Source organism: Triturus cristatus, chromosome 5_1 (assembly GCF_964204655.1).
Source record: "Triturus cristatus chromosome 5_1, aTriCri1.1, whole genome shotgun sequence".
In the NCBI taxonomy this organism is placed as follows: Eukaryota; Metazoa; Chordata; class Amphibia; order Caudata; family Salamandridae; genus Triturus; species Triturus cristatus.
In genome coordinates, this window is record NC_140587.1 from 427,598,526 (window position 1) to 427,623,531 (window position 25,006).

At 45.6% G+C, this 25,006-nt stretch overlaps 1 protein-coding gene and 1 long non-coding RNA gene across 4 annotated transcripts in view; one reads left to right on the forward strand and one right to left on the reverse strand.

The window, feature by feature from the left end:
- Nucleotides 1-25,006, reverse strand: part of MATN2 (matrilin 2) — a 476,504-nt gene that overhangs the window by 314,685 nt on the left and 136,813 nt on the right. For both annotated transcript variants that reach the window (XM_085605205.1, XM_085605204.1), the window contains exon 3: nucleotides 23,312-23,881. In XM_085605205.1, the coding sequence (XP_085461331.1) occupies nucleotides 23,312-23,881 (570 nt within the window). The remainder of the gene's footprint in view (nucleotides 1-23,311; nucleotides 23,882-25,006) is intronic.
- LOC146830999 (uncharacterized) overlaps nucleotides 1-25,006 on the forward strand; it is a 364,002-nt gene that overhangs the window by 122,626 nt on the left and 216,370 nt on the right. The gene's annotated exons all lie outside the window — the stretch shown is intronic.

Below are 25,006 nucleotides of genomic sequence, written 5' to 3' on the forward strand. Positions count from 1 at the left end.
CAAAGGAGAAATCACCCGTAGGTGTAGACAATTTTTTTTACTTCTGGAGCCTCAATTGTCGCTCCCTCCCTAAAAACAAAGCTCACATTTACGACTTTCTACAGTCTAAAAAACCTGACGCATTGTTTATTACCGAAACCTGGCTCCATACTAGCTCCGGACCGGATATTGCTTGTGCTCTCCCCCCCAGTTATGTCATCGTTAGGAGTGACAGAAGCACGGGAAGCGGTGGCGGGATAGGGATTATCTTCAAGTCAAAGTACTCTTGCAAGTTCGAACCCCAATCTTTTTTAGGCTGTGAGGCCGCATTGTTCAAACTTGCCATATCTTCTCAAATTACTTTATCTGGTATGCTTATTTACCGCCCCCTGGCCATGCAAGACACTGGGCCTCCTCGCTATCTGATCTAATTGCTCCTTTTATTCTACATGCAGCGAACTTTATGATTCTGGGCGATTTAAATCTTCACTTGGAAGACCCTATGAACTTAGACAGCTCCATTTTTGTAGCTGATTTGGAAGCTCTCGGCCTGATTTTTCACAACAGAGGTCCCACACACCAAACTGGGCATTTGCTGGACCCCATTCTATCCAATGTTTCCCTAGTTTGCAATTTGCCTGCCATTCCCTTAAGCTGGTCAGACCATTTCGCGGTCCATTTTCAATTCTCTGCTCCCGACAACCCCTCGCCTCTACCTACCTGTGGCTCTAGGAACAAAAGACCATGGCACAAACTAAATCTAGATTTATTAAACGGCCTTCTTGAAGCGAATCCCCCGGATTTGGAACTTCCACCTAATTCTTTAAACATGGCGGTGTCTAATTGGTTATTCTCATCTATTAACCTCTGTTTGCCTTCTACATCTATAAAATGCTCCCCACACCGTGTCCCTGTCCCTTGGTTTAATGACAACCTAAAGATTCTGAAATCAAAATGCAAATCGTTGGAACGTAAATGGCGCAAACAATACGCCCCCAGCTGTAAAGCTGATTACAAGGCAGCCCTTCATACATATCATTCTGCTTGTAAGGCTGCAAGGGCGACTTATGTCTCCAACACTATTAATAATTCACTGAACCAGCCCCGAGCTCTGTTGTCTATGGTTAAAAAACTGGCTGGCGCAAACACTCTACCTGTACCCCCTGTTCTTGACTCTACCAAATGCAACAACATTGCAAATTTTTGCATCGCCAAGGTGAAGTCGATTTATAGTAACTTAACTGCCACTGCCCCCCTTGTTTCCAATATATCTGGATCAGACACTACTCATAAGGATCCTTCTTCGGACACATCGAAAATCTCCCAGTGGCCTCTCCTTGATGACGAATCTTTTGTCAACTGTCTAACTAGGGTAAACTCAGGCTCCCCTCTGGATCCTTTACCGACTAATATTCTAAAACAACTCTCTCCCACTGTGTTAGGAATCTGCAGAGAGCTCCTTAACTCTTCTTTACATGAGTCCTCTGTTCCACCAAACTGGAAACATGCGATGGTGGTTCCTCTACTAAAAAAAGCCCAGCGCTGACCCCTCGGTTTTGGCCAACTACCGTCCCATTTCACTTCTGCCTGTGTTTTCCAAAATTTTGAAAAAGCATGTTAATTTTCAATTAACTACATATATTGAAAACTCAGGATTCCTACATCCCTCTCAATCTGGTTTCAGGACACACTTCTCAACTGAAACCACTTTACTAGGAGTAACTGAAAAACTTCGCTCCTGCCTGGATCAGGGAGAGACCATGGCTCTCATCTTATTAGATTTGAGGGCAGCATTTGACACTGTGTCTCTCCCTATCCTGCTGAAATCTCTTCAGTCAGCAGGTGTGGAAGGTTCAGCCCTATTGTGGTTGACCTCTTTTCGTAGTGACCGCACATTTCAGGTTTCCTCTTCCGGTTTCTCATCCACTTCCCATTCATCCGCATATGGAGTGCCTCAGGGCTCCACCTTGAGCCCACTGCTTTTTAACATCTACGTGCGTCCCCTTGCTACCATCGTTGAGGACGCAGGTCTTACTTTATACTCCTATGCCGAAGACACTCAGATTATTTTTTCTTTATCCTCCTCTAAAGACGCTCCTGTATCTCTGTTACGGAGCGGTCTACGGCGAGTCTCGGAATGGATGAACGCCAACTGCCTGAAATTAAACGGGGATAAAACTGAGGTCCTCATCCTGGGCAAAGATAAACATCTTTGGAATTCGTCTCACTGGCCCCAAGAAATTGGTCCATTTCCTTTGCCAGTTGCTCAAGCCCGCAACTTGGGATTTATTATCGACAGTCAACTTTCTATGCGGCAACAAGCAGTTAACACCGCGGGTACCTTATTTTCCATACTCAGATGGTTACGAAAGATCATTTGGATGCTTCCTATCTCTACACAAAGAACCGTAGTCCAATCTCTTGTCATATCTCGTCTGGACTACGGGAATGTACTCTATCTAGGAAGCAACAAGGAACTTCTGAAAAAGCTCCAGGTAGTCCAAAATTCCGCGGCGCGCCTTCTTTGTCACGTCTCCAGGAAAGTTTCCTCACTCCCTTTCTTCACAGCCTTCACTGGCTTCGTATTGGCAGCCGAATTAAATTTAAGACTCTCTGCCATATATTTTTAAAATAAAACAAGGTGCAGCACCGTTGTATCTGCAGGAACTTATCTGTCCCTATACGCCACTTCGTGATTTGCGCTCCTCCACTCTAGCTAATCTGGTGCTTCCCAGATTTAAACTGACCAGAATGGGTGGACTCTCCTTTTCCTACCTTGGACCTAGACTCTGGAACTCTCTTCCTCTTCACATGAAACAGGAGTCTTCGTATCTGAAGTTTCGACGAGACCTAAAGACCTGGCTCTTCACCCAGTAATTGGCTTAGTTACCCTGTCTAGATTCAGGACTCATTGCGCCGGGAAACCCTGAATGGGGTAGCTCTGCGCCCTACAAATTTAACTAATAATAATAATAATAATAAGTGTGGAACAGCCTCGCTCTCCACATCAGCGCCTTCTCCCACCTTTTTGAATTCCACAAGAAGCTGAAGACCTGGCTTTTCATTACCCAACCTACCCCAGGCATGCACAACTGGTCAATGCCTGCATACCCTTGCTGGTAACTGCGCTTTAAAAATACACACGGCATAACACGATGACTAACAGATGCTAGAATCGCCTCTATAGTCAGTGATATTATCCCAGAATAGTTTTATTATGTTATATTAGTTTAATGACCATGAAGGCCAAAGTTCAAGTTCTTCAGCAGGATCATCAAGGGAGAGCCTTCCTTTCTTCCTGCAGAAAGGCTGGATAAGACTCAGTCATTAAAGGACTACAGGGGATATGTCAGGATTCTGTATGAGCCGCTAGAAGATTCTTTTCATTTTTCTGACTCGCCACCAAAAGGCACAAATGTTGAAGACGAAGGGCCCTGTTCTTCAAAGGCTCATCCATAGAGAGAATTTCGTTCTTCCAGCCAAAGGGCTAACTAGGACTTTGAATCTGTGATTAAAGAACCACAGGTGATCTGTCAGGATTCCGAATGGACCTCTAGAAGATTAGCTTTATTATTCTGGCTGGTCTCCAAAAGACAAGATCGTGTTAAAGACCGCAGTCTCAGTTCTTCCACCGGCCCATCTATGGACAGCATTTCTTTCTTCCAGCTGAAGGGATAGTAAAGAGTTTTGACTCTGTGATTAATGGACCACCGGTGATCTGCCAGGATTCTGTATGGACTGATAGAAGTTTAGTTGCATGATTCAGAAAAACCTTCTGGAGTTATGACTATGAGAATTTAGGAAGTGTGGTTTGGGTTCCAGATGTTAAAAAACAAATGTCTAAAGTTTCTTGTGTATATATTTTCAATTATCTACTGACACAAAGGGGTTTGAGGGATTTAGTGCTGCTGCAAATCCAGCAACCTATATCCCTATCCCCTCGACATCGATAGGTTTTCTAAATGATGTTCCATTGCTGTCATCTGTTTTTCATTTATCAATCCCTGCATGCTTTATGACCTTAAGTGTTGTTCTCTGGGAAAAGCCACCTTGATTTATACACAGGTTCTCATGCGTAGCGGTAAAGCCAAATTGGTTTGACAGCTGGAAAGATCTATTTCTGAGAGGTGAACCTGCTCAGATCTTATGTGTTATAGTTAGGATGCTCTATATCTGTACCACACAAAAAATGGCATACAGCGTGTGCTGAATGAATTTAAGAATTATAAACTAGAAAATAAGCTGGTGGCAAATGCCAAAAAGATGAAGGTGATGGTCTTCGGGAAATACAAGAATAAATCATCACATAGCTGGAGACTTGCCAACCTTAAAATCATGCATACCTCAAAATATAACTACTTTGGTGTCTGATTCACAAAGAATAGCAAACCAAACCTGCAATTAAAACACAATGTCACAGGCAAAGCCTCTGCTTTAACAATCACGCTATGTAGGCTACACAGACATCAGTCTACACAGTCCATCAGCAGAAGCAATTATAAGAACCATCAAAGCAAAACTATTACCAACAATTTCTTGGGCGCACCAAGCATATCCTGGCATATTCTCCTCAGCCTTGGACAAACTCTAGTGTATGACATACAGACAAATCTTTAGTCTGTCTAAGTACAGATGACAATCTCTCTTACCACTCGAGTTTGTTTTGATAGGGCAGGATTTAGAATGTAAGGCATCCTTTCTCAAATACAATGATTCCATTTATCAGTCCAAATTATGTGCCTTAAAAACCCCTTTGAAGGAGTTTTTTTTTTTTTAAAAAGACAATCCTTGGGCCCTGTAGTTAATCGCTGCAGTTAAGGACCTGAACATGAACCTGGACTACTTTGGCTTCTCCATCAGGATAAAAGGCCACCCCAAAAAACACATCTTGGCTCTATCCAGAAAGGCGGATTTAGATACAATAGAACAAGCCGTCTACACATCTTCAATTGCAAAATTATATAATAGAATAAAAATGCAATCATATCTGAAAGCAGCCCTAAGCAGGCAATACAGAACTCAAAAGCTCTGAGCGTGACTCCTGGTAGTCCCGCCCATTTGAGCTGAGGGGCCACACACCCACATTTTTCCCGGCATGAAAACTGTCTGTGAGGGTGAGCAAAGGTCTACCTGACAGACACTCTTCATGTACATGCCAGGCAGCCAAGAGCTAAAAATGCACTAAATGCGCAGGCTCCTGACAGCCTGAGCTGAACTTTGCCAGGCTGAGAATGTCACAGCCCTGTGGGCGTGACCTCCTCAGCCTGGTAAAAGTGCCTTGAGGCCCTCCCCTTCAAGACAAGGGGGAACGTCACTAATTACCTCAGACCTGGGCACTTCTGTTTTAAGCCCTGAAGTGCCCCGGGCCAAGTGTCAATCAGTGACTCCTCGTCACAGAGTGGGGTGGGGTCAGCAGTCTCACTGACCCCATCCCATTCTGTGACGAGTGAGGGACTACTGCCTTCCCTCATTGACTGACCTTAGCTCAGCCAATGAGGGAAGGCAGTAGCCCCAACCCTCCTGCAACCTCTGAGGCTTCCCTCACTACAGTGAAGGAAAGTCTTACGTGTTTTTTATGTTTGGTGTGTGGGTGTGTATGTATGAATGTATATGAATTTGTAAGTGTGTTCTGAATGTGTACCTGAGTGTGTGTGCACGTGTGTGAATGCATGGGTGTGAGTGAGTGTACATGTGTGCGGCACCCCACCCCCTACCCTGGTAAAATTTCCGGCTGCCATCTCCCAATCAACGAGTTAAGAGCCAATTGGAAAACATCACCTACAATAGCTAAATGCAGGGTTTGTGACCACATGAGCGAATCGGTTTTGCAACTACACTGTTGCTGCCCACAATTTATAACAGCACAAAGCACTTAACTGAATCCAATGTTTTTGAAGTATGGAATTTCGACATGTAGAGAAGCCCTGGACATTTGTCTCAGAATTAGCACCCCGATGCACTTATCCCGGTTCAACAAGTATATAAATATAATATCAAACGCCATCAAATTAAGAGGAAACACACTGCACACAGCAAACAAAGACAATAGGCAAGTGATCTGAAAGCCTTTGAATTGAGCAGCAGGCAGCTCGACGTTACATTGTAGATCTAATTTTAAGAATTGTATCTGGTTTTATTGATGCTTTTTTCCTTTTATCATATTGTACCAATTTTAAGTAATTGAATCAATACATTATTCATTCATGCATGCATTATATCTGTAGTATTAAATAATTGATAAGCTAGAAATCCCTCTGTGTCATAGCAAAGATTTGTCATTTGCACCCACTTACATACCAGTCACATAAGGCTCCTTTCTGAGCAGTGTATTTCACTGTCTACGAGACTCCCTGATAGAGGGATGCCCTCCCTGCCAACCATCTGCACCATCACTTAATGGCTACCCACATACAGTAATAGGAGAGATATGACGACAAAGGGGCGCGGCAGGGCTGTTATAGTGAGCTGACTCCGAATTCTACTTCTCGATTGCCTGATATTGCTAAATGCTCTTTTGTGCCTTCAGAAAGGCACGCCCATTTTAAACTTTAATCCTGCAATCAAATCTGCGATAAATCCCTGTCAAATCTCTGTGGAGATACAGTGGTCAGAATTAAGGAGGCTGTCCGGTGCCTTCCCCGGAGCTAACAGGGATAAACAGTTATTTTCCCTACAATGAAGAATAGCATGTAGGGCTGGGAATTTCGGGACAGATTTTGTGTTAAATGCAAAACAACACAAATAGTGAGCACAAGCGCCCACTCACAGTTGATAAATGTGCTCTCGCGGTAGGATTGTTTTCCTCTAAATTATGCGAACGGGGGTAATCGCGTTGGTACCGAAAATTCCACGTTAAAGAGTAGCGTGGAATTGTGGAAACTACTTTGATTACTCCAGCGAAATTAAAATTATGCCCGGGCCTAATGATGATCCTGAAGGAGACTTCTATTCAGTGACTTCTCCGCTAATCAACAGCGTCGGTTTCATTACAGGAGCTGTGTGAGGCTGACCTAAAACATAAGGGTGCATATGTATCAAGCCCTTTTCCAGTTCGCAAAACTGAGAATCGGCCTGTTTGCGAACGGGAAAAAGCCTTTTGGGATGTATCATCCCAAAAGGCCCTCGCATAATAGTGAATCGCAAAATTTGCGATTCCCTATTTTGCGAATGCATTTAAGGAATTGCAAATTGCGATATGCCCTTAGGGCATGTATATGCGCCACATGTGCCCACATGCACATTTCAGAGGTGCAACAGGGTGTCCTTTTGGAACCCTTGCAACCTTAAAATTACATGCACAATTTGCGAGTACCTATTGGGTACTCTCAAATTACGCATGCAATTCCCATTAATTCTTATGGGCCTCATGGCCCATAGCAATGAATGGGAAGCCAATCCTTAATTGCGACTCGCAATTTGCGAGTCGCAATTAAGGAGTGCGAAGGAATTGCAAAATATCTGCTAATCTTTATTTACATCTCGTTTTGCGACTCTCAAATAGCGATTGTCTAAAAATCGCTATTTGAGAATCGCAAAACCATTCTCTGATACATATGCCCCAAGGTCTCTGAAACACTCCTGAAAGCATAACCAGCTCACAAGTGAACCTGTTGTTTGGCTGCCTTTTGCCCTGATTTGTGGTTTTGTTGTTAGTTTGAAAATCAAACCCAAGGAAGCGAACTGGGGGTAAAAAGATTTGATTAATCGGGTCAATGTAGAATATGGGTCTGGGTGCTGTGAGCTCTCATGAGTTTGTTAGGTGTGAAAATATGTAGTGGAGATAGGAAAAGTCATAAAAGCAGCTTCTGGGAATTATTAATTACCTGTTTTGGCTTCAAAATTAACCATGACTTCATTTATCAAATGAATTCTCCTGATTTTGAATACAGGCAAATCCCTTTGACAATGGCTGCTGAAGGCCTTAGAAAATGATGGGACGGGTAAAAGTGTAATATATTTGAAATGAACAGTAAATGCTTTATAAAAAGAATGAGCCTGAACACCTCTGCAATATTAATTACATTTGGCAGCATAGCATAGCTGCAAAATGGGATTCGTAATGTAGAGGTGATCGGACATTTACTATTTATAAAGCATTTAACACCCGAAGCATGAAGTAATGTAATAGTAAACACTACCTTACCTTGGCTTGACACCTTCATTCAGCATACGTTCAGCTTGCATGCACGTCACACGAGGTTACATTCTCCAGTGTCGCGCTACCAGCTGCAAAACTGGTTAAAGCACAAAGTTTCCCAGCCAATCTAATGCATCCCCGTGCCCATTTTGCACACAAGGGTGCATTTTGCTCTCACAAAAATAGCACTATCAGAAATAAATTGGGGAAAATCCTAACCCATTTAGCGAGCTGGATCAGCCGCTCATGCTCGCTATTCCCAATCTGTTGTATTTATCACTATTTCTTAGTGCAAAATGCATTCTTGCGCCCAATGGGGCATTTATGTATGAAGAAATAACGCTAAACGCAGAATTACACATCATCTTTAATTATGTGTAATCTCACAACATTTTTGGGTAATTCCACGTGATTATTGCCACACTGAATCACACTAGTTACACCCACCTCCTCATGAGTCACCTTCTCAGGAGTTTTTAGACACGCCAAAGATAAGGTTTTTACCCAGTAAAACTTGTATCAGTAAACTGGTAACAGGTGTTTCCACAGAAACAGAATCCTACCAGATGTAACAATGATGTCAGCACCGGCGCTAATGCGTCTTAAATCTGATGTCCAACACTGGAAGTCGCTTCCGTTGACCCTCCTGGGACGCGCTGCCCTATTTAAGATGATGTCCCTTCCCTGACTTTTATATGCACTGCAGAATACCCAACTTCCAGTCGCCCCTTCGTATTTCAGAGAACTTGATGGCACTGTTCGAGATCTGCTGTGGGAGGGCAAACCCCCCCACATTGCTACACACAAATTTACATTAGGATGGTTTGACGGGGGCATTGGGCTCCCGGACATTAAGAGGTATTACTGGGCCTCGCAGCAATCAACCAATGCAGTTATAGACCGCAAGATGACCCGGCCTTTCAGATCGACAGATGGCTCCTCCCTGGGGTAGTTTCGAGGGCGAGTTATATGCATGATCTTTGAACCCTGCCTTGTCCGGCCTGACCGGGCATGCCGTTCAAGTGTGGAAAGAGGTGAATAGGAGCCTGGGCTGGGAGGGTAGGCTCACCCAAGCCACGCAGCTCTGGCACTGTGAACTGTTGGGTTGGCTGTTTCGCTCTAAGTGTTTCGATAAATGGGACCTTATTGGTATCTCCAGGGTGGGGGATCTACGTTAATCGGTTGAAGTGATTCCCTTTTCCCGACTACAGCAGGATTATGAAATGGCCAAGTCTGAGTATTTCCGATATCTCTAAATCAGGCATGCCTTGCTCGCAGTTCTCCCCAGGGGTACCGCTCTCCCTGAGTCCTCCCCACTCAAAGATAGGATCCTAGACGGCGACCTACCTGAAAAAGCCATATCCCTTATCTACAAAAAGCTTATTTATAATATGATAGATCCCCTGACCCGCTTGAGAAGTAAATGGGACCACGATGTTGCAAGCTTAGATGACGAGGAGTGTCAGGCAGCGGTGGCTTCCCCTCGTGAAGTGGTCATTTCCTCCCAGCTTCGATTGGTCCAACTAAAGATTCTCCACAGAACATACTTGTCAGGGCCCTTGCTGGTCCGTATGGGTTACACCCAAGATAGCGGCTGTGTGAGACAACGTGGGCAAGAGTGCACCTTTATCCACGTTCTCTGGGAGTGCGCAGCAATTCAGACCTACTGGGAAAGGGTGGTCCGCAGGATGGAGGAAGCATTGGGGCAACAGATTCAGTGTAACATTAAACTGGCATTGTTGAACATTTGGGACCCTACGACTGGAACGCCAAGGAGAGAATATGGGTTACTCTGGGTCTCATGGTTGTTAAAAGGAATACTGCACGGTTCTGGAGGGCTCAGAGCCCACCGAAGATTGTTGATTGGGCTAATGATATGGACTGGTGCATGGTAATGGAAAAATCCATTTATGAGTCCAGAGGGTGCCCGAAAAAATGGATGCAAATATGGGGGCCTGCAGGGACGATATCACTGCAGGGATGTGAACGTGTATGTCTAACGTTATCAACCCTATGTTACGATATGTACACTTTGAGGATTTACTATTTGAATGATCAATGCTGGCAATCTGCTTACTACTGCCTTATAACTGTAACATGCCTTATTTCTTAATAAAAAAAGTTTTAAAAAAAACAACGATGAAAAAACAAATATGTGAAAAAAAAACATATACAGAAGTCCCAGATTTAGTACAGACCCACTTCTTTAAAACGTGCATCACATAAGCACAAGTATTACTTTGGACAGCGTTTTTACAGAACAAGAGTGAAAGCTGGTCCTATTTTAGGACCTTATTCAGATTTTGCGCTAAATCATGGCTCATACTCTGGCCCTGATGCAGTATTCATTTCATAAATGTTAGCCCATATAGGACATTAGAGTCTCCTTATTAGTGTTTTTTTTGTTTTTGTTGCATATTTATATAGCACGAACTCGACCCGAAGGTATTGGAGCGCTTTACATAGCACCGTATTTACATTACACATTCAGGCACGGGGAGATTAAGTGATTTGCCCAGAATCACAAGATGTGGACGCGACCTCGAGGCTCGAACCCTGGTTTCCTGCACCAGAGGCGGCAGCGCAGCCGACGGACCACATCTTCTCCACAGTGTCTTGGTGTTTTGTGAGCTAATACCCACTCAACAAATATGCAAGCCACCGGGTAACGTATTACCACGCTATGTCAAGTACCTCAGAATGGAGGATAGCGTGGCATGTTTTCTCTCGCTCCAACTTGCAAAAACTCAGAATATGTGCTCTTATCGGCACATACGTTCCGTCAAGTTTGGTGTAGTAAAATGTGCAGGGAAAAGCATGATATCACCCATTGCTTAATTTGTGAAAGAAAGAGTGCCGGTTCCCAAAGCTCTGCTCAGAATCCTGTGGCCAGTGCAATTAAACGTCAGCACACCTCATACCAATGCTGGTAGTCTTCAATCCACTACCAGACACTCCCTGCCCCATTCTCCCGCTCTTGCAGGTTCCTGATTTCTCAGTTTGGGATGTTTTGCCCTCTTTTTCTACCTCTGTCTTTCCGATCTGTGTTTTCCCCCTCTTGCACTCTGGAAATATCTGATGCTGAGAACTAAGTGCTGGCGCCCCCCCACCATTCACCACCGGCTCAAATGAAGCACTGACACTACCACACTATTTGTTATTCCGATTCGTAAGTGCATGATGATGAATCTCTTCAAAGAAGTGGAACGTAAGCAAGGAGCAGTAATCCAAAGACTGCAAATGTACCATGTTTTCTCTGATGATAGGTCACCTCGGGCTCCAATCTGCAAGTATTGCATATGTGTTGTTCAAGTGTGCGCTTCTGGTGTGGCACCTTATTCACAGACTTCTTGGTGCAGACCCTGCTTCCAGAGTAGGGGTCTGCAGTAACTTATGTCTGCAGAGGAAACTTCAGACTCTACTAGTGTGGTAGACTTTCCAGACGTTAGGGTAGACATCTAAGGCCCAGAATTAGTAAGGATTTGTGCCAGTGCTAGCACAATGCAAAGAGGCGAATGCGATTTACTGTCTCGTGCAAAAGGTGAACGTTTGATAGTGTAAAACTCAAGAGGAAACTTTGCGTGTGTGCTGCAATGCCAAGCTTCTGAGTTTGCCAACCAGTAGGCATCTTTGTGGAAGAGTGTGCCTCCATTACAAATCCTATGCTAGATAGTGCACACTCACCTTTGCATAGTAGCTCATGGCTGGACGTCCCACAAGGCAGCCTTGTTTGAGAGACAGTGCAGGGCATTACACAAGCTGCGGCCAATCTTTGTAGACACGGTGCTGTGCTGTGTTTCCTCCTGTGTTCAACGCAGCACAGTAAAACTGAATGCTGTGCTGCGCAGTGTGAAAGAACAGTATATCTGTGCCTCAGTGCATAGGGAGCATTCATCTGTCTGTGGGCATTCACAAACATTTTTGGAAGTTATTTCCCCTAGTGAGTCAGTGAGGAGTGTAAATCCATGGTGGGCAAAGGTTCGAGTTACTGCCACATTTCTGGGGTTGCAATGAGACAGGTTTCTGTAAAGAGAAATATAAGATATGCATTGCTGTCCTAGCGCAGAGACATTATAAAATACCCTACACCTCATGGTAATTTTTTTGGGGGAAAACAAAAAAATAAAATTCCAAGGAGGCTCGAAAAAACAAGCTGGCTCCTCCACAAAGTGCCCTGTCTTAATGTGTTGGTTATTCTGAAGGCATGGAAACCCCCTCTAGACAGGTGGGGGTCTCTAAATATGGCAGGCAGCTGTCTGTCAGGGGAGCAGAGGCAGAGATTCCGTTACCTGGTGGGCTGCTCCTGCCCATCCCCCTCCCGTCTCAATGACCCATATGGTGAAATGGGGCCACTTACTGACAATTTGCCAAAGAGTATCCATGCATGGATGAGGCTCTTTGACCTCTTTGTAGTAGCCAGGTGCAGGAAGGTCACTTGGAAGGGGGCTCCCAGTAAAGCATCACTGGCAGTTCACTGGTTCTAGTGGAAAAAGTGCCATCTGACATTGGACCCCTTGTGCCTTTGCATGGTAAGAGATGTTAGGAGGTTACGGTATACATTGGCCTAGGGCCAAATGGCTGATCCTATGGTCTATGTTTGAATTATCCCTTTTAGAGCAATGTGGCAGCAGAGGCTGCAAAGGTATATGCGGTGAGTTTTACTTCCATTCCACCTGTTGGTGCTTTGGGGGGAACACAAAAGGCAACTAAATGGCTGTATTGGGCTCACTGAAGGCAAATGGAGTATGGAGGGCAAGAAGAAATAATGTGGGCTTTGAGAGTGCTGAGGCCTGAGCATAAATATCAATGCATAGGGGCAAAGAGGTTTTATGTGGGCTGCAGAGGCATGTGGAGGCCTGCGGTTGCAGTCACAGACAGTCAACTGCAATGTAGCAGGGTGGGCAAGCAGTGGCAGCGAAAGCAGGTTTGTCAATGGAGGAAAGTAGGATCTGCTTCTTAAGGTTACCCCAACTTTTTGCTTGATATGAGGCTGTTTTTGACTAGTGTGACTGGGATCCTGCTAATCAGGACCCCAGTCTATCAGCTCTCTCCCTAAACTGTTGTGTTGAGTACTTAGGTACATCCCAGATTGGATACTGGGTTACCCCCATAAGTCCCTAGTATATGGTACTAAGGTAGCCAGGGCATAGATACCCCAGAGGTCTCCCATGGGCTGAAGCATGTATTTTGTCACCCTTGAGAGACCATTCAAAGTGGATCTACAGGCCTGCCATTGCAAAGTTAAGTTGGTGCATGCATCACTTACTAAAGATATAGGTTTACAATATCTAAGGTCACTGCACTAAAAACCTATAAGTCACACCTCTAGCAGGCCTTTACAATCCTGAAGGCATGGTGCTTGGTTCTAAGTGAGAGGGTGCCCCTGCATGAGCAAGACACCCCTGTAGCCTATGGAGTCCCTTCTCCTGGGTTGTCAGTGAAGCAGCCATATACTATATAGAGGGGCATCGCGTCACCCTCAGCATCGCCTGGTCCTCGCAGCTGCAGAGTCAAGGTCACCGTCACTTCACCTGAAGCACCCGACATCGGAGGGCATTCGTCTTCCAGGGCTCCTGGTCACTCCCGAGTGACATAGACCCCGTCCCCTCTGCTTTCAGGTACTCCTCTTCAAGAATCCATGTTTGGATTCCCACGGACACTTTCTCCCCTTCCAGCAGCGGCACTTTCTTGAAGTCCTCTATTGAAAACGACGGCGGTTTAAAACACCACTTCACCCCTATACACACTGCGTCCCTGGTGTAGGTAACGTGAGTATTAGGGTATCCACGGGTGAGGTGGCGCTCCAACCTGCTAAATTCCAAAGGGTTTCTTCAGGGTCCGTTAGGAAGGGTCCTTAATCTTTAAAAATCCAACCGCAATTTGCACATAGAGTTGTACGGAGCACGCGGTCTTGTAATCAAACAGCACACGCTCACTGTGGGGACCCAATCTACTTTTTAATTTTTTTTTTATTTATTCTATTGTAAACCTTCAGTTCTTAGCAAAACAGTAAACAAAGGACACTTTCCCATTTTACATGACATGGCAATTACAGTGTTATGCAGCAGTATTACATCATAAATTCAAACAGTACAGTAGGCAAGTATCAATCCAGGACCTGTCATTATCGCACCACACCACCCATTATGCCATGAGTTTAGTATGTGCTGCCCTTTCCAACCAAATGGTTTCCCTATGGCTTATGGTATGTCACATATCCCAGTGCTTCCACTCGTCAAACCGTATATCTTTTGTCCCCTTCAGGGCCAGTGCCTATATTACTAATCGTCCGGGCTGAGCACCCTCATTTCTTGACGCTCACGTTCTGTGGATTGAGCACCACCTTCTTTAGTTGCTCTATATGTACTGTATAGCACCCAGAAATTCTTAGGTCTATTGCGGGGAGGGAGGAGGTCACTATAATTCTCCGTTTGGGTGTTGCAATACAGCATATCATTCTCCCACTGAGCAGTAGTAGGAAGCGGTCCCTTCAACCAACACATCGCAACTCTGCACTTGGCCAGCAACAGGCCCATGTCCACTAATCTGCGCACCTCTTTAGACGTAGACTTAGAGTAGCTGAGCAGAGCCAGAGCCGGTTCTGGCACAAGTGCCTTCCCGATTATCGCCGCCACTTCAGAGAAGACATGATCCCAAAACCTCGCGATCCCCGGGCAAAACCATGCCAGATGCATAAAATCAGCCACCTGCTTGTTACAGTGCTCACACTACCACTCATCCCTTAGACCATACCTGCATAACCTTTCCGGGGTGTAGTAAACCCTGTTGTGATATTTGAAGTGGATCAGCCTGTGTCTACCATTGAGGGAAATACGTTTTGTGCTGGTGCAGCAGTACGCCCACATTGCATCATCTTTTTCCCTATCTAGATCTCTTTGCCATGCCAAGCGGGCCTTGGTAAAATAGTTCTCTCTATAGGACATGGTTAGCTTGTAGAGTTTAGATACTAGTCTCGTCGGTTCACTGGTTTTTATAACATAAAAAAGAGTGGGCAGCTCTGGTGGTTCCGCCAAGTCTTCCCCCAAGATCTGTAGTAACGCGTGCCTGGTTCTGTGAAATTGAAATTTGGTAAGTAGGGTGGGCATTGCATCCCCAATGTCCAAGTCATCCCAGCCTTTCGCTGTGCCTCCCGCAAACAGATTACCAATAGTACTGACCTTTTGTGAGTTAAGCGCACAAACAACTCCCCCATCTCTACATGGAGGCAACCAACGGCACCAGTTCAGTGGAGCTAGCGGTGAGTACAGGATAACTCCGGCCTGTAAAAGGTAGTGCCATGCATGTATAGTCTGGGATGTCCGGTTTAGTGTGCTGGATCGCACCAAATACCGTGCGTAAGTTCTAAGTAAGGTTGCGACCCGGAGCAAACCCAGCCTGCTCTAGAGCCACTAGCGTTCGGGTCCAATGGGACCAGTCTATTCGCCAGGATAGCGCGGGGACACACCGTTGGTGTAACCAGGCGCTCTACACATGAATAAAAAAATAAATAAATAGGGTCATCGCGAAGATTTTAGTGTCCACATTAAGCAATGAGAGTGGGCGATAGGATGAGCACTCCTCAGGGGGTTTACCCGGTTTCAGGATGGCAACAATTATTGCTTCTTTCATCGAAGGTGGCATAGTACCGGTTACACACATATCATCGAAAAGTGTAGCTAAGTGCGGCAGGAGCAGGTCAGAATATGCCTTGTAGAAAGCAACAGTCAGACCGTCTACACCCGGGGCACTACTCGGTTTCATACTTGCAAACGCCAAAAGTATTTAGTCTTCCACCAAGGGACGCATCAAGAATTCACGATGCATGTTAGTTAACCATGGCAGCTTAATATGAGTTAAGTAGTCTAGAATGTCCTCCTCCGAACCTACACTGCGGGTAGCATAAAGCTGTGAGTAAAATTGTCGAAACCTCTCCGAAATGGCTATTTCATCAGTGAGTGTCTCTCCCTCAGCTGACCTGAGATCAGAGACAGCTGTTTGGCTGCGCTGGTTCTTTAATAATTGGGCTAGTACCGCACCCAGGTGCTCGCCTTCCCCGTATATGCATGCTGTGGCGTATTTACCAAGGTGCCTAATTTCCGCATCAGCGGTGTCGTGGTTTTCCTCTAGCTGGGTTTTGAATTCCCTCAGTACTTCGTCATCAGCGCTAGCTTGAAAGTGTGCCTCTAGATTGGCTAATACAGTTTCCAGATCTGTGAGCCTCTTACGCCACGCCCTAAGAACCCCTGCATGTTTAGACATAGTAACTCCGCGGAAGTAAACTTTAAAAGCTTCCCAAACCACCTGAAAGCTCTCCACTGAGCCCACATTCTTATCGAAGTATGTTTCAATCGCTTCGGCTAGCTCCCCCTTAAATACCGCGTCTAGCAGAGAGAACAGGGGGAACCTCCAAGTGTAGGGGGGATAAATCTCTGTGGGACATCTAAAACTAAAGATCGGGTAGTGATTCGAAAGTGTACGGGGCAGCACCTCACAGGTCCGCGTGCACCCATACAGCTGTCCGGTAGCCAACCAGTAGTCTATGCAGGTCATGATATGTCGAATAATGCGTACACCCCCCTTTATCCGGGAACCTCTGCCTCCATACATTCTGTAAGTCTAATTGCACCATGATGTCTGTGACCGTCCTAGCTGCCGCCGTGGCATGTCTGGTCAGCCCTCCCGATCTGTCCTGTTCGGGGTTTAGAACAAGGTTCAGTTCACCTCCCCAGAGCTGCTGTCCCGCTGCACATTTACCTACTTTTTCAGTCTGTGCGGTATAGAAATTGTGGTTATCATAGTTAGGGCCATATACATTTATTATAAGTATGTCCAGCCCTGTCCTCGGCACTTGGAAATTACATATCGTCTGTCTGCGTCTGTGACCAAGGGATCAAGTGTGAGCGAAGCCCTTGGGCGGACCCATGTAAGCACCCCTCGGGCATGTGTGGTAAACCCGGCTGCGTAGGTAGAGCCCTACAATCCCCTGATGCGGAGCATGGGGCTATTAAGAGGAAGGTGCATCTCCTGCAGCAGCACAACATCTATGTCGTGCCTCATCAAGTAGGTCAAAACCTTACGTAACTTCCTATGGTCATTATGATCCCTCACATTCCATGTAAGAGCCCGTATTTTACCCTGTGCAGCAGCGCTATGGGGAGTACTACCAGCTGTCCTGTGATCGCGCCCTACTGGACTATTCGCGCCTGCCATTGAAACATACAACTTGTGCAATCGTCATGTGTAGAAAGTAATGTCTATAAAAAGTGTACTGCCATTCAAGTCCCCATCCCGTCCCACTCCCCAACCACGCCTGGCCTCCCCAACTGAGCCTAGGCGAAAGACAAACAAACATGCCTCTTGAACCATCCTAGAAAACAGTAAGCGCATAGAACGCAACAATAAACGAAGAGGTGCCGCCCCCTGTCCCCCTAGGCAAAATATCCCGAGTGTGTGTTTCACTCGCGGGCAGAGGTAGCTCGCTTACCTGAGTAAAACTGAGAAAACACTCCCATTCTGGTCTCCGCTCCGTACACCATCAGCAAGATATTAAGCATCTGAATTAGAAAGGGGATCTCCAACACCCCCCCGCCTGTATGTCATAAAGCCTACTTGTTCATTCAATTGACCTAGTCCTGTGACAGGCGCCACACTCGTCCAACAGCCCTCCTTATATTCCCCCAATATTGATGATCACGATGCTAGAACAAACTAATTCACATCAGCACACGTGCTCCCCATGCATTATAGAAGAGACCTTCACAGATAACCCCGTGTGTGACATTCTTATCTGAATGTGGAGCAGTCCAAAGGTCAGTCCTGATCGTCCAAGCAGCCACCTTCAGCTCCTTCCCAGGAGTCTCTCTCTGGGCTACGCCGTTTGTCTTTAGACCATTCCTTCAGGGCCTTCTGTAAGACTTTAGGGTCAGTGAAGATTCGTGATTGGCCCTGACGGTTAACACGGAGTCTAGCAGGGTACAGCATGGCGTAGTCTATGTTGTGGTCCCTGAGTTGTTTCTTCAAGGGGACAAACTGTCGGCGTACTTCTTGTACGTGTGAAGTCCGGAAACAGTGATATGGTGGAACCCTTGTACTGTAGTGACTGCTTGTCTCTGGCGGCTTTCAGAGCTGAGTCCCTGTCACGATAGTTCAGCAACTTCGCTATAATCAGCCTCGGGGAGCACCAGGTGCCGGGTGAGGGCCCAGGGAGCGATGCGCCCTCCCGACAACAAACATAGTTGAAAAAGTCTCACTTCCTAGGAGCGTTACTAACAATTTCTCAACAAATTGTTCCATATTGCCAGTCTGAGTCGTCTCCGGTAGGCCGGTAATCCTCAGGTTACTGCCCTGGGACCGCGCTTCAAGGTCCTCTGCTTTATCCTGCAGCGCCTGCATTACTATCCCCGGTTGTTTGTGGTCAGCTTCGAGCGTTGTCTGTGCTTCTTCAACTTTCATGACCCGACGCTTCGTCATATCCAACCATTCTGCGTGTTTGTCCAGTCTCTCGGACATTCTGTCCATACGGTAGGAGAGGGAGTCCATCTTTGTGCCCAAAACTGAAAGACTGCTCTGCAAACCTTTTTTCATCGCCATCAGCATAGTACGAATATCACCTTCTGTATCCTCCTGGGTTGGATCCTGCGCATTATCTCCATCCTCGGCGGCAGCGTCTCGCACCTTGGACTTCCTGTGGTTAAACGTTAGTTTCGGTCGTGTCTTGTCAACCCTCCCCATTGCTAGAGGAGCTCTATAACTGTTCTGGGCCAAGATCTGTACTCTTTCAGTTCAGATACCTCAGCTGCAGCGTATACTTCAAGCTGTATGCGGCTATGCCACGGTGATCTCTGTCCAAAGCAGCAGTCAGGGCAAGGCTCTATCTTTACTGCCCCATGTACGTGGCCACCCGCGTAACAGCCGCCGCGGGGCTGCAGGGCACAGTCACTCCACCAGTGTGCGCCGCACTGCAGGTATACTCAGGTCAGGGCACTGCACACTCATATGGGGGCCAAATCCACTCTGCTCTTCAGTTTGGTTGACTACCACCACCACCAGCGTCGCCACGCCTCTGCTTGGACACGAGGTGTAGCTAGGTAGCCACTCGCAGGATCTATAGCAGAGGGTATAATACTGCTCAAACACAATGCACTGCAATCTACATAGCCTGCCCAATCCACGCAGCAGTCGATCACTTCTTTCAGCCTCTCTCAGGTGGGCAGTCAACAGTTTCCCAAGCGAGGTGCATCCTGAGGTCCACAGGTACTTCCCAGACACCACCAACTGCACACTCCCCATCTATCATCTCTTGGGTGCACAATCAGGGGGCAACGCAAAGCATCCTTCACTCTGGGGAGATGAGGCACCACTAGACAGCAACAGTCTGCGCTCACCTCTCAGGCCAAACTATGCAGCCAGGGAATTCCGCCTCTCCTGCTTCCAAAATGGCGGTGGCGGATCCTGCTTGTCCCACTACGCAGTTCCCATTGCGTCAAGAGCCGAGCTGTCGCACCTTCAGTAAAGCATCACTCGCAGCTCTCCGACTGCCCCGGAGGGAGATCACAGCCGCCGCTCCCCTCAGCCCCATCGTCTCACTGTGAAGGGCCACAGCACCCCCCCCCGTAGTCTTCGGCAGGTTCGCCACTGCTCTCTGGTGCTTCTCACTCAAGCCTCAGCCATCCTGCCGCCTCACTAGCATAAGAGAGCCTCCGCCTTCTCACCGCATGTGGAGGGGTCCGCCTTCCAGTGCCTTTACTCCACTGCCGCAGTTCCGACCCTCCCAGTTGTCCTTAGGGCTCAGGTCTTCGCCGCGCCGCAGTGCGTCAGGCCGCCATGGCCCCTTACGGCAGCCTGGGAATCTCGGCCTATGTCTGCAATGCACCGGCCGGTCCCAATCTACTTATTTTGGGTGGTTCTGTGGGTCCCCAGTGATTCTACTTCCTCTCAACATTGTCCTTACTCGAGTAATGGTTCTTATACCACTTTCTTAGTATATGGTTTGGTCCTCCCCTGGGGCCACTGTGTATTTTGTGCTATTTACTGTGTTTCTTTGCTAAAGTATTGTGTACATTCTGTTTATCTCCATGTTGGAGATACTTGAGCATTCTAGAGAGTATTCTATAATAAATACATATTTTTATAAATACTTGGTGTGGTTCTTCTTCACTTAATCTCTACTATAAGATTGCATTCAGGTAAAACAAGCTGCTTTACACTCCTTCAGGACCAAGCCTGAAGATTGCTCTCCACAGCTACCACTGAGAGAGCTTTCTAAGGTTGTCTAAGACCTCTTAAATCACCATAAGGGTTGTCTGGACTGGTGCAGGGTGTCCACTTACATAAGTGTACCTCATATACCAGGCCAGCCTCTCACAGTCAATCTTATCGCTAGAGGGTGACTGGTATTCGGAAGGGTATGGAGCCCTGCTGTTGAGGGTTTGGTGAGATAGATGTAACCAGGAAAGATGATCAAAGTTCTGTTGTCACAGCCAGGGAATCCGAAAGCCAGCTGTGGTGGTTGTTGATTACCAGTTGTAGCTTGTGGTACAGATTCTGGTGATTATTGCTCACTTGTCACGCAGAATGGCTTTGGAAAATTCTTTGCTGATGATGCAGACTTTAGTTTCTTGTCTATGCTGTTGTGCATCTGAGTGGACCATGGCAAGGGTAACACTCTCACATCTACAGCAATAATTGTTTGAAATTAGTGACAAAATTGCCAGGGAGTCCTGTTTATTTGCCTACATGTACATATGCACGCAGATGGCCCATACAATACTCCACTATGATTGCACTCCAAACCTTCATGTAGGATTATCCAAAAAAAGCCAAACTTGGAAGGTGGTTTGCCATAATAAATTCTGCATCCTCCCGCTCCACCTCACACACACACACCATAATAAGAAGTTCCCACTCACATATCCCAAACAGACAGCAACAACACAAAACAAATAGATCACTCTCTCACTATCAATCCCACAGAACACCAAAGGAGATACAAACAAGGAAATACTACACATAGTCAAGACAACACCAACACACAGTTACAGTCATTCCACCTAGGGCAGTAAAACACCCTCCTGCATGCAAATGTACAAACTGCCAGCCCACCATGCAGACAGTGTAGAAAAAGGGATATCAAAAGCAAGGTGTGTTCAACCTGTTGGGTACACAAACATGCATGTAAGTAAAACAACAGGCTTCCCACCTTCCACAGTTAAGCATCCTCCAAGCACACATAGCAGAACAACAGGCATCTCGCATTGCAAAGGTAAACATCCTCTATGAATAGCAACACATATGTGCGCCGAAGTGGGACCTGAACCTGACATCAGATGTCATCCCTATCCGAGAATCACAATCAAGGCTCACAGCATGTGTGATGAGGCAAGGTTAGTTTGCAAAGAACTGCACACAAAGAAAGTGCATTACACTTTGCTATATGAACAAATCCCAGACTTATTTCTGGAACTAGTTTCTTTTTATCTAGGAACAAAATTCACACTTCCCCCTCAGAGCCTACTTCCTCGACCCAAAAACATTTGAAGGTTCATGGGATCCGGAAATCATGGCAGGTCAGGAAAGGTTGCCCACCTGTGGGTTATGTGCACTTGTTATTTACAGGTGTATATAAATCACTGGGCATGGGTGTTTAACCTGTACTCAGTGCTGGAAAGTAGTGGGATTCCACTGGATTCTGGTTCCGGCAGCTATTTCTGGACCGGATCTGGAATCCGACGGACCCAGGGTAACATGCTGAATTTGTTCTGGTGTCATTTTCTGACACCATGGCACAATTCTTCAGTGCCCGTGAGTTGTCTGCATTCCTTTCGGTGTAGCAACTTGCAGGCAACGAGGGGGCTTTCTTATTATCACCTCCAGCTAGGCCCAAAACAAAGGTCTGATTTAAACGGTCATCAGCCCTCCTTTTGTTTAAGTATCATCCTGGCTGAGAGCAATCTAGAACCTAACAGGAGATGCTAATTCAATGGAAGAGAACAAAGGGACAAAGCTTGCATCACAAGTACTGAAAGGAAACTATTGCAGCCAGGTTATTTGAACTCTGTACAAGTCCTTGCATAAGATACGTCCTTGCACCTGCCTGTATGCATAATTACACAAATATCGATTTCAATGGCACCTACTCATTTTTTAATTGTATTACTTTATAGCGCTACTCGTCCCAGTGTTGGGTGTCAAAGCACTTTACAACAAACACAGAGCCACAATAAATCACACAAGTGTGTAAATCAATATACAGGAAATGGTACATAGGGCAATGAGGGTTAAAAGGTGTTTGAATCCCATGCCAGCCATACTTGTAGTCAGGATATGAAGTCATGACTAAAGTCAGCAGATAAAACGTTGCGCAGTTATTTTGTTTGTCTATGTGAGCAGGACTTTATTACTGCTCAAAGGAACCCTTCTTTGCTAAAATAACAACTGAGTGAGAAAAAAACACAATATGGATCTAAGCCCATGATTTACAGTTCGCATGCAGCTCCTTGATGCCAGCAAATAGATTACTGTGCTATATTAGAAGGCTTGCAATTTACGAGCTGGAAGTAACAAAATGATCTCAGTGTCAAAGGCCGTAGCCCACTTACCTATCTAAATAAAATAAAAAATCATTCACCTTCTATGCTACTTTATGCACCGGACAAAATGCTGAACTCACCCAGAACTGTCTTAAGCATTAGAGGTAACTTATCTCTTTTGTAATCCCCTCAAAATCGCTGGAAACACAATGATCTCTGCAGCAGGTGTCTTAACCTTGTAAAATATTTTAAGATGTAGCCTCTTTTGACCAATTAAATAATCTAGAACAGATTTACCCGCACATATGTCCTTGTTAACAATTTCTTTGCAGTAGATTTGTTTTGAAAAATAAATGTATAAATTGACGTCAGACTCTTGTTATCGAGCTCCGCCCTCGTGACTCCACCCACTTTCCTCCTACACACCTTGACCCCAATTTATGGGTTACTGGAGTACATTATTTCCAATACCAGCTCAGCCTGTACTCATTATGTTACACTTGGGACTTGGCAATATTAGGACAGACACTACTTGGGGGTGCCTGGCAGTCTACAAAAATAAATACCACAGCAAACCATGACATGAAATAACAAAACATGACTCATAAAATAGAAGGCAAACACAGGTGACAGGTTAGCTGTAAGAATACACAGATAAAATCCTTACCACACAACTTCTTCTGGAACACCGAGGTCAGGGATTCTATCTGGCTGAAGTTGGCGACGAGGAAGACGTGTTCTTCGTGAGGATCGCTGCCGATGGACTTCAGGGTGTTCATGTCCACTCGTCCCACGCCAATGGCAAAAATGAGGATCCCAGTATTTCGCGCCTTCGCTGCGATCTCTGCCACGGGATCCTGTGGTCTGCCATCTGTCACAATCATGGCAATCCTTGGCACATTTTGATCCAAGGGCCGAGCTCCATCTTCCTCGGTGAAGGCAATGTTCATCGCATACTGGATGGCCACCCCTGTCATTGTGCCTGTGGCCAGGTGCCTCATCCGCTGAACTGCATCCTCCACATCGGATTTCTTCCTATATGTCCTGAGGGAAAACTCCTGTTTGACGGTGCTGCCATACTGGAGGAGACCCACCCTAGTGGAGTCCGGCCCAATGTCCAGAAATTGCAAGATGGTGACAAGGAATTCTTTCACCTTCTCGTAGTCGTAGGGGCGAACACTGCGAGAGCTGTCGATGATGAACACAAGGTCCAGGGGTTTATTTTTACATGTTTTCTCTTGAGGAAAAACAGAAAGAGGCATAAGTGAGACCATGGGATACTGATCAAAATGATATATTCAAGCATATTTCTAAGGCCCCTGGAATAAAGATTACTTTATGTAGCAAGTTGCAACCCACATTTTGTAGCAGTATAAATATCATGTTATTACATATCTCCCAATTCAATGGCACTCATTCCATGTAATTGACAAGGATAAATGGCTCTACTGTAACTTGAACCTAGAATCACTTCACAAAGAAATCCCTACAGCAGACACTTAACCCTTTGGGCTTTTGTACCCATTTAACATGACTGGAAAGGTTTAACGTGAAGTCAGTGTTTCTTTTTTTTCACCAAACGAAATAAGATGAGGTTCCATGCAGTATCAATATCATAATAATAAAACATATTTAAAACCAATATTTATCTGTGTCACTTTCTATCTTCCAAATAACTACACTTCAGTTAGTTTTGAGACGTTCGGTGAAGGATTTGCTTAATATTAGGGCCATCATTTACTATTCAATCTGATTCACATAGCTGGAGAAAAATGCTTACAATAGCTATGTTTTCGTGTATATATTTCTTTGTACAAGTGTCTTAAACACTGGTGTTATTGCGCAGACCTGAAAAAGAATGCAAGTATTATAACATAAAATAAGTACATGAACAAAGACCAATAACCAAACATCAGTACATCCTTTCGGCCTGTAAAGCAGTCAGTGGGTTATTACCATGAATGATCTGTAGAAAAGAGGAAACAGACTGAAATTCAGTGCCTTATGCTGCAGTGGGACAAAAGACTCTGGGAGGTCATATGCTGCTCTCTGCAAAGGGGAGGGATATCTTTCCAAGAGGGGGTGCGTGATAGTTCTGGTAGTTTGTACATCCGACCACAGATTGACCCTGGAGTACAACATAATTCATCGCATCATCGCATACTTTTAAGTAACACACCCCATGATATAGAGACAGTCTGTTCTCAGCAGGGAAAGCAAGGGTTTTTTGCTAACAATAAAAAAAAACAATTCATAAGTGACTATCTACAGAGTCCTTGCAGGGGTCTGGCGCTGATGAAAAATACTATATAGGTCCAGAGAAAATGTCAACCTCTTAGGCTGAAGACATAAGACCAGATAT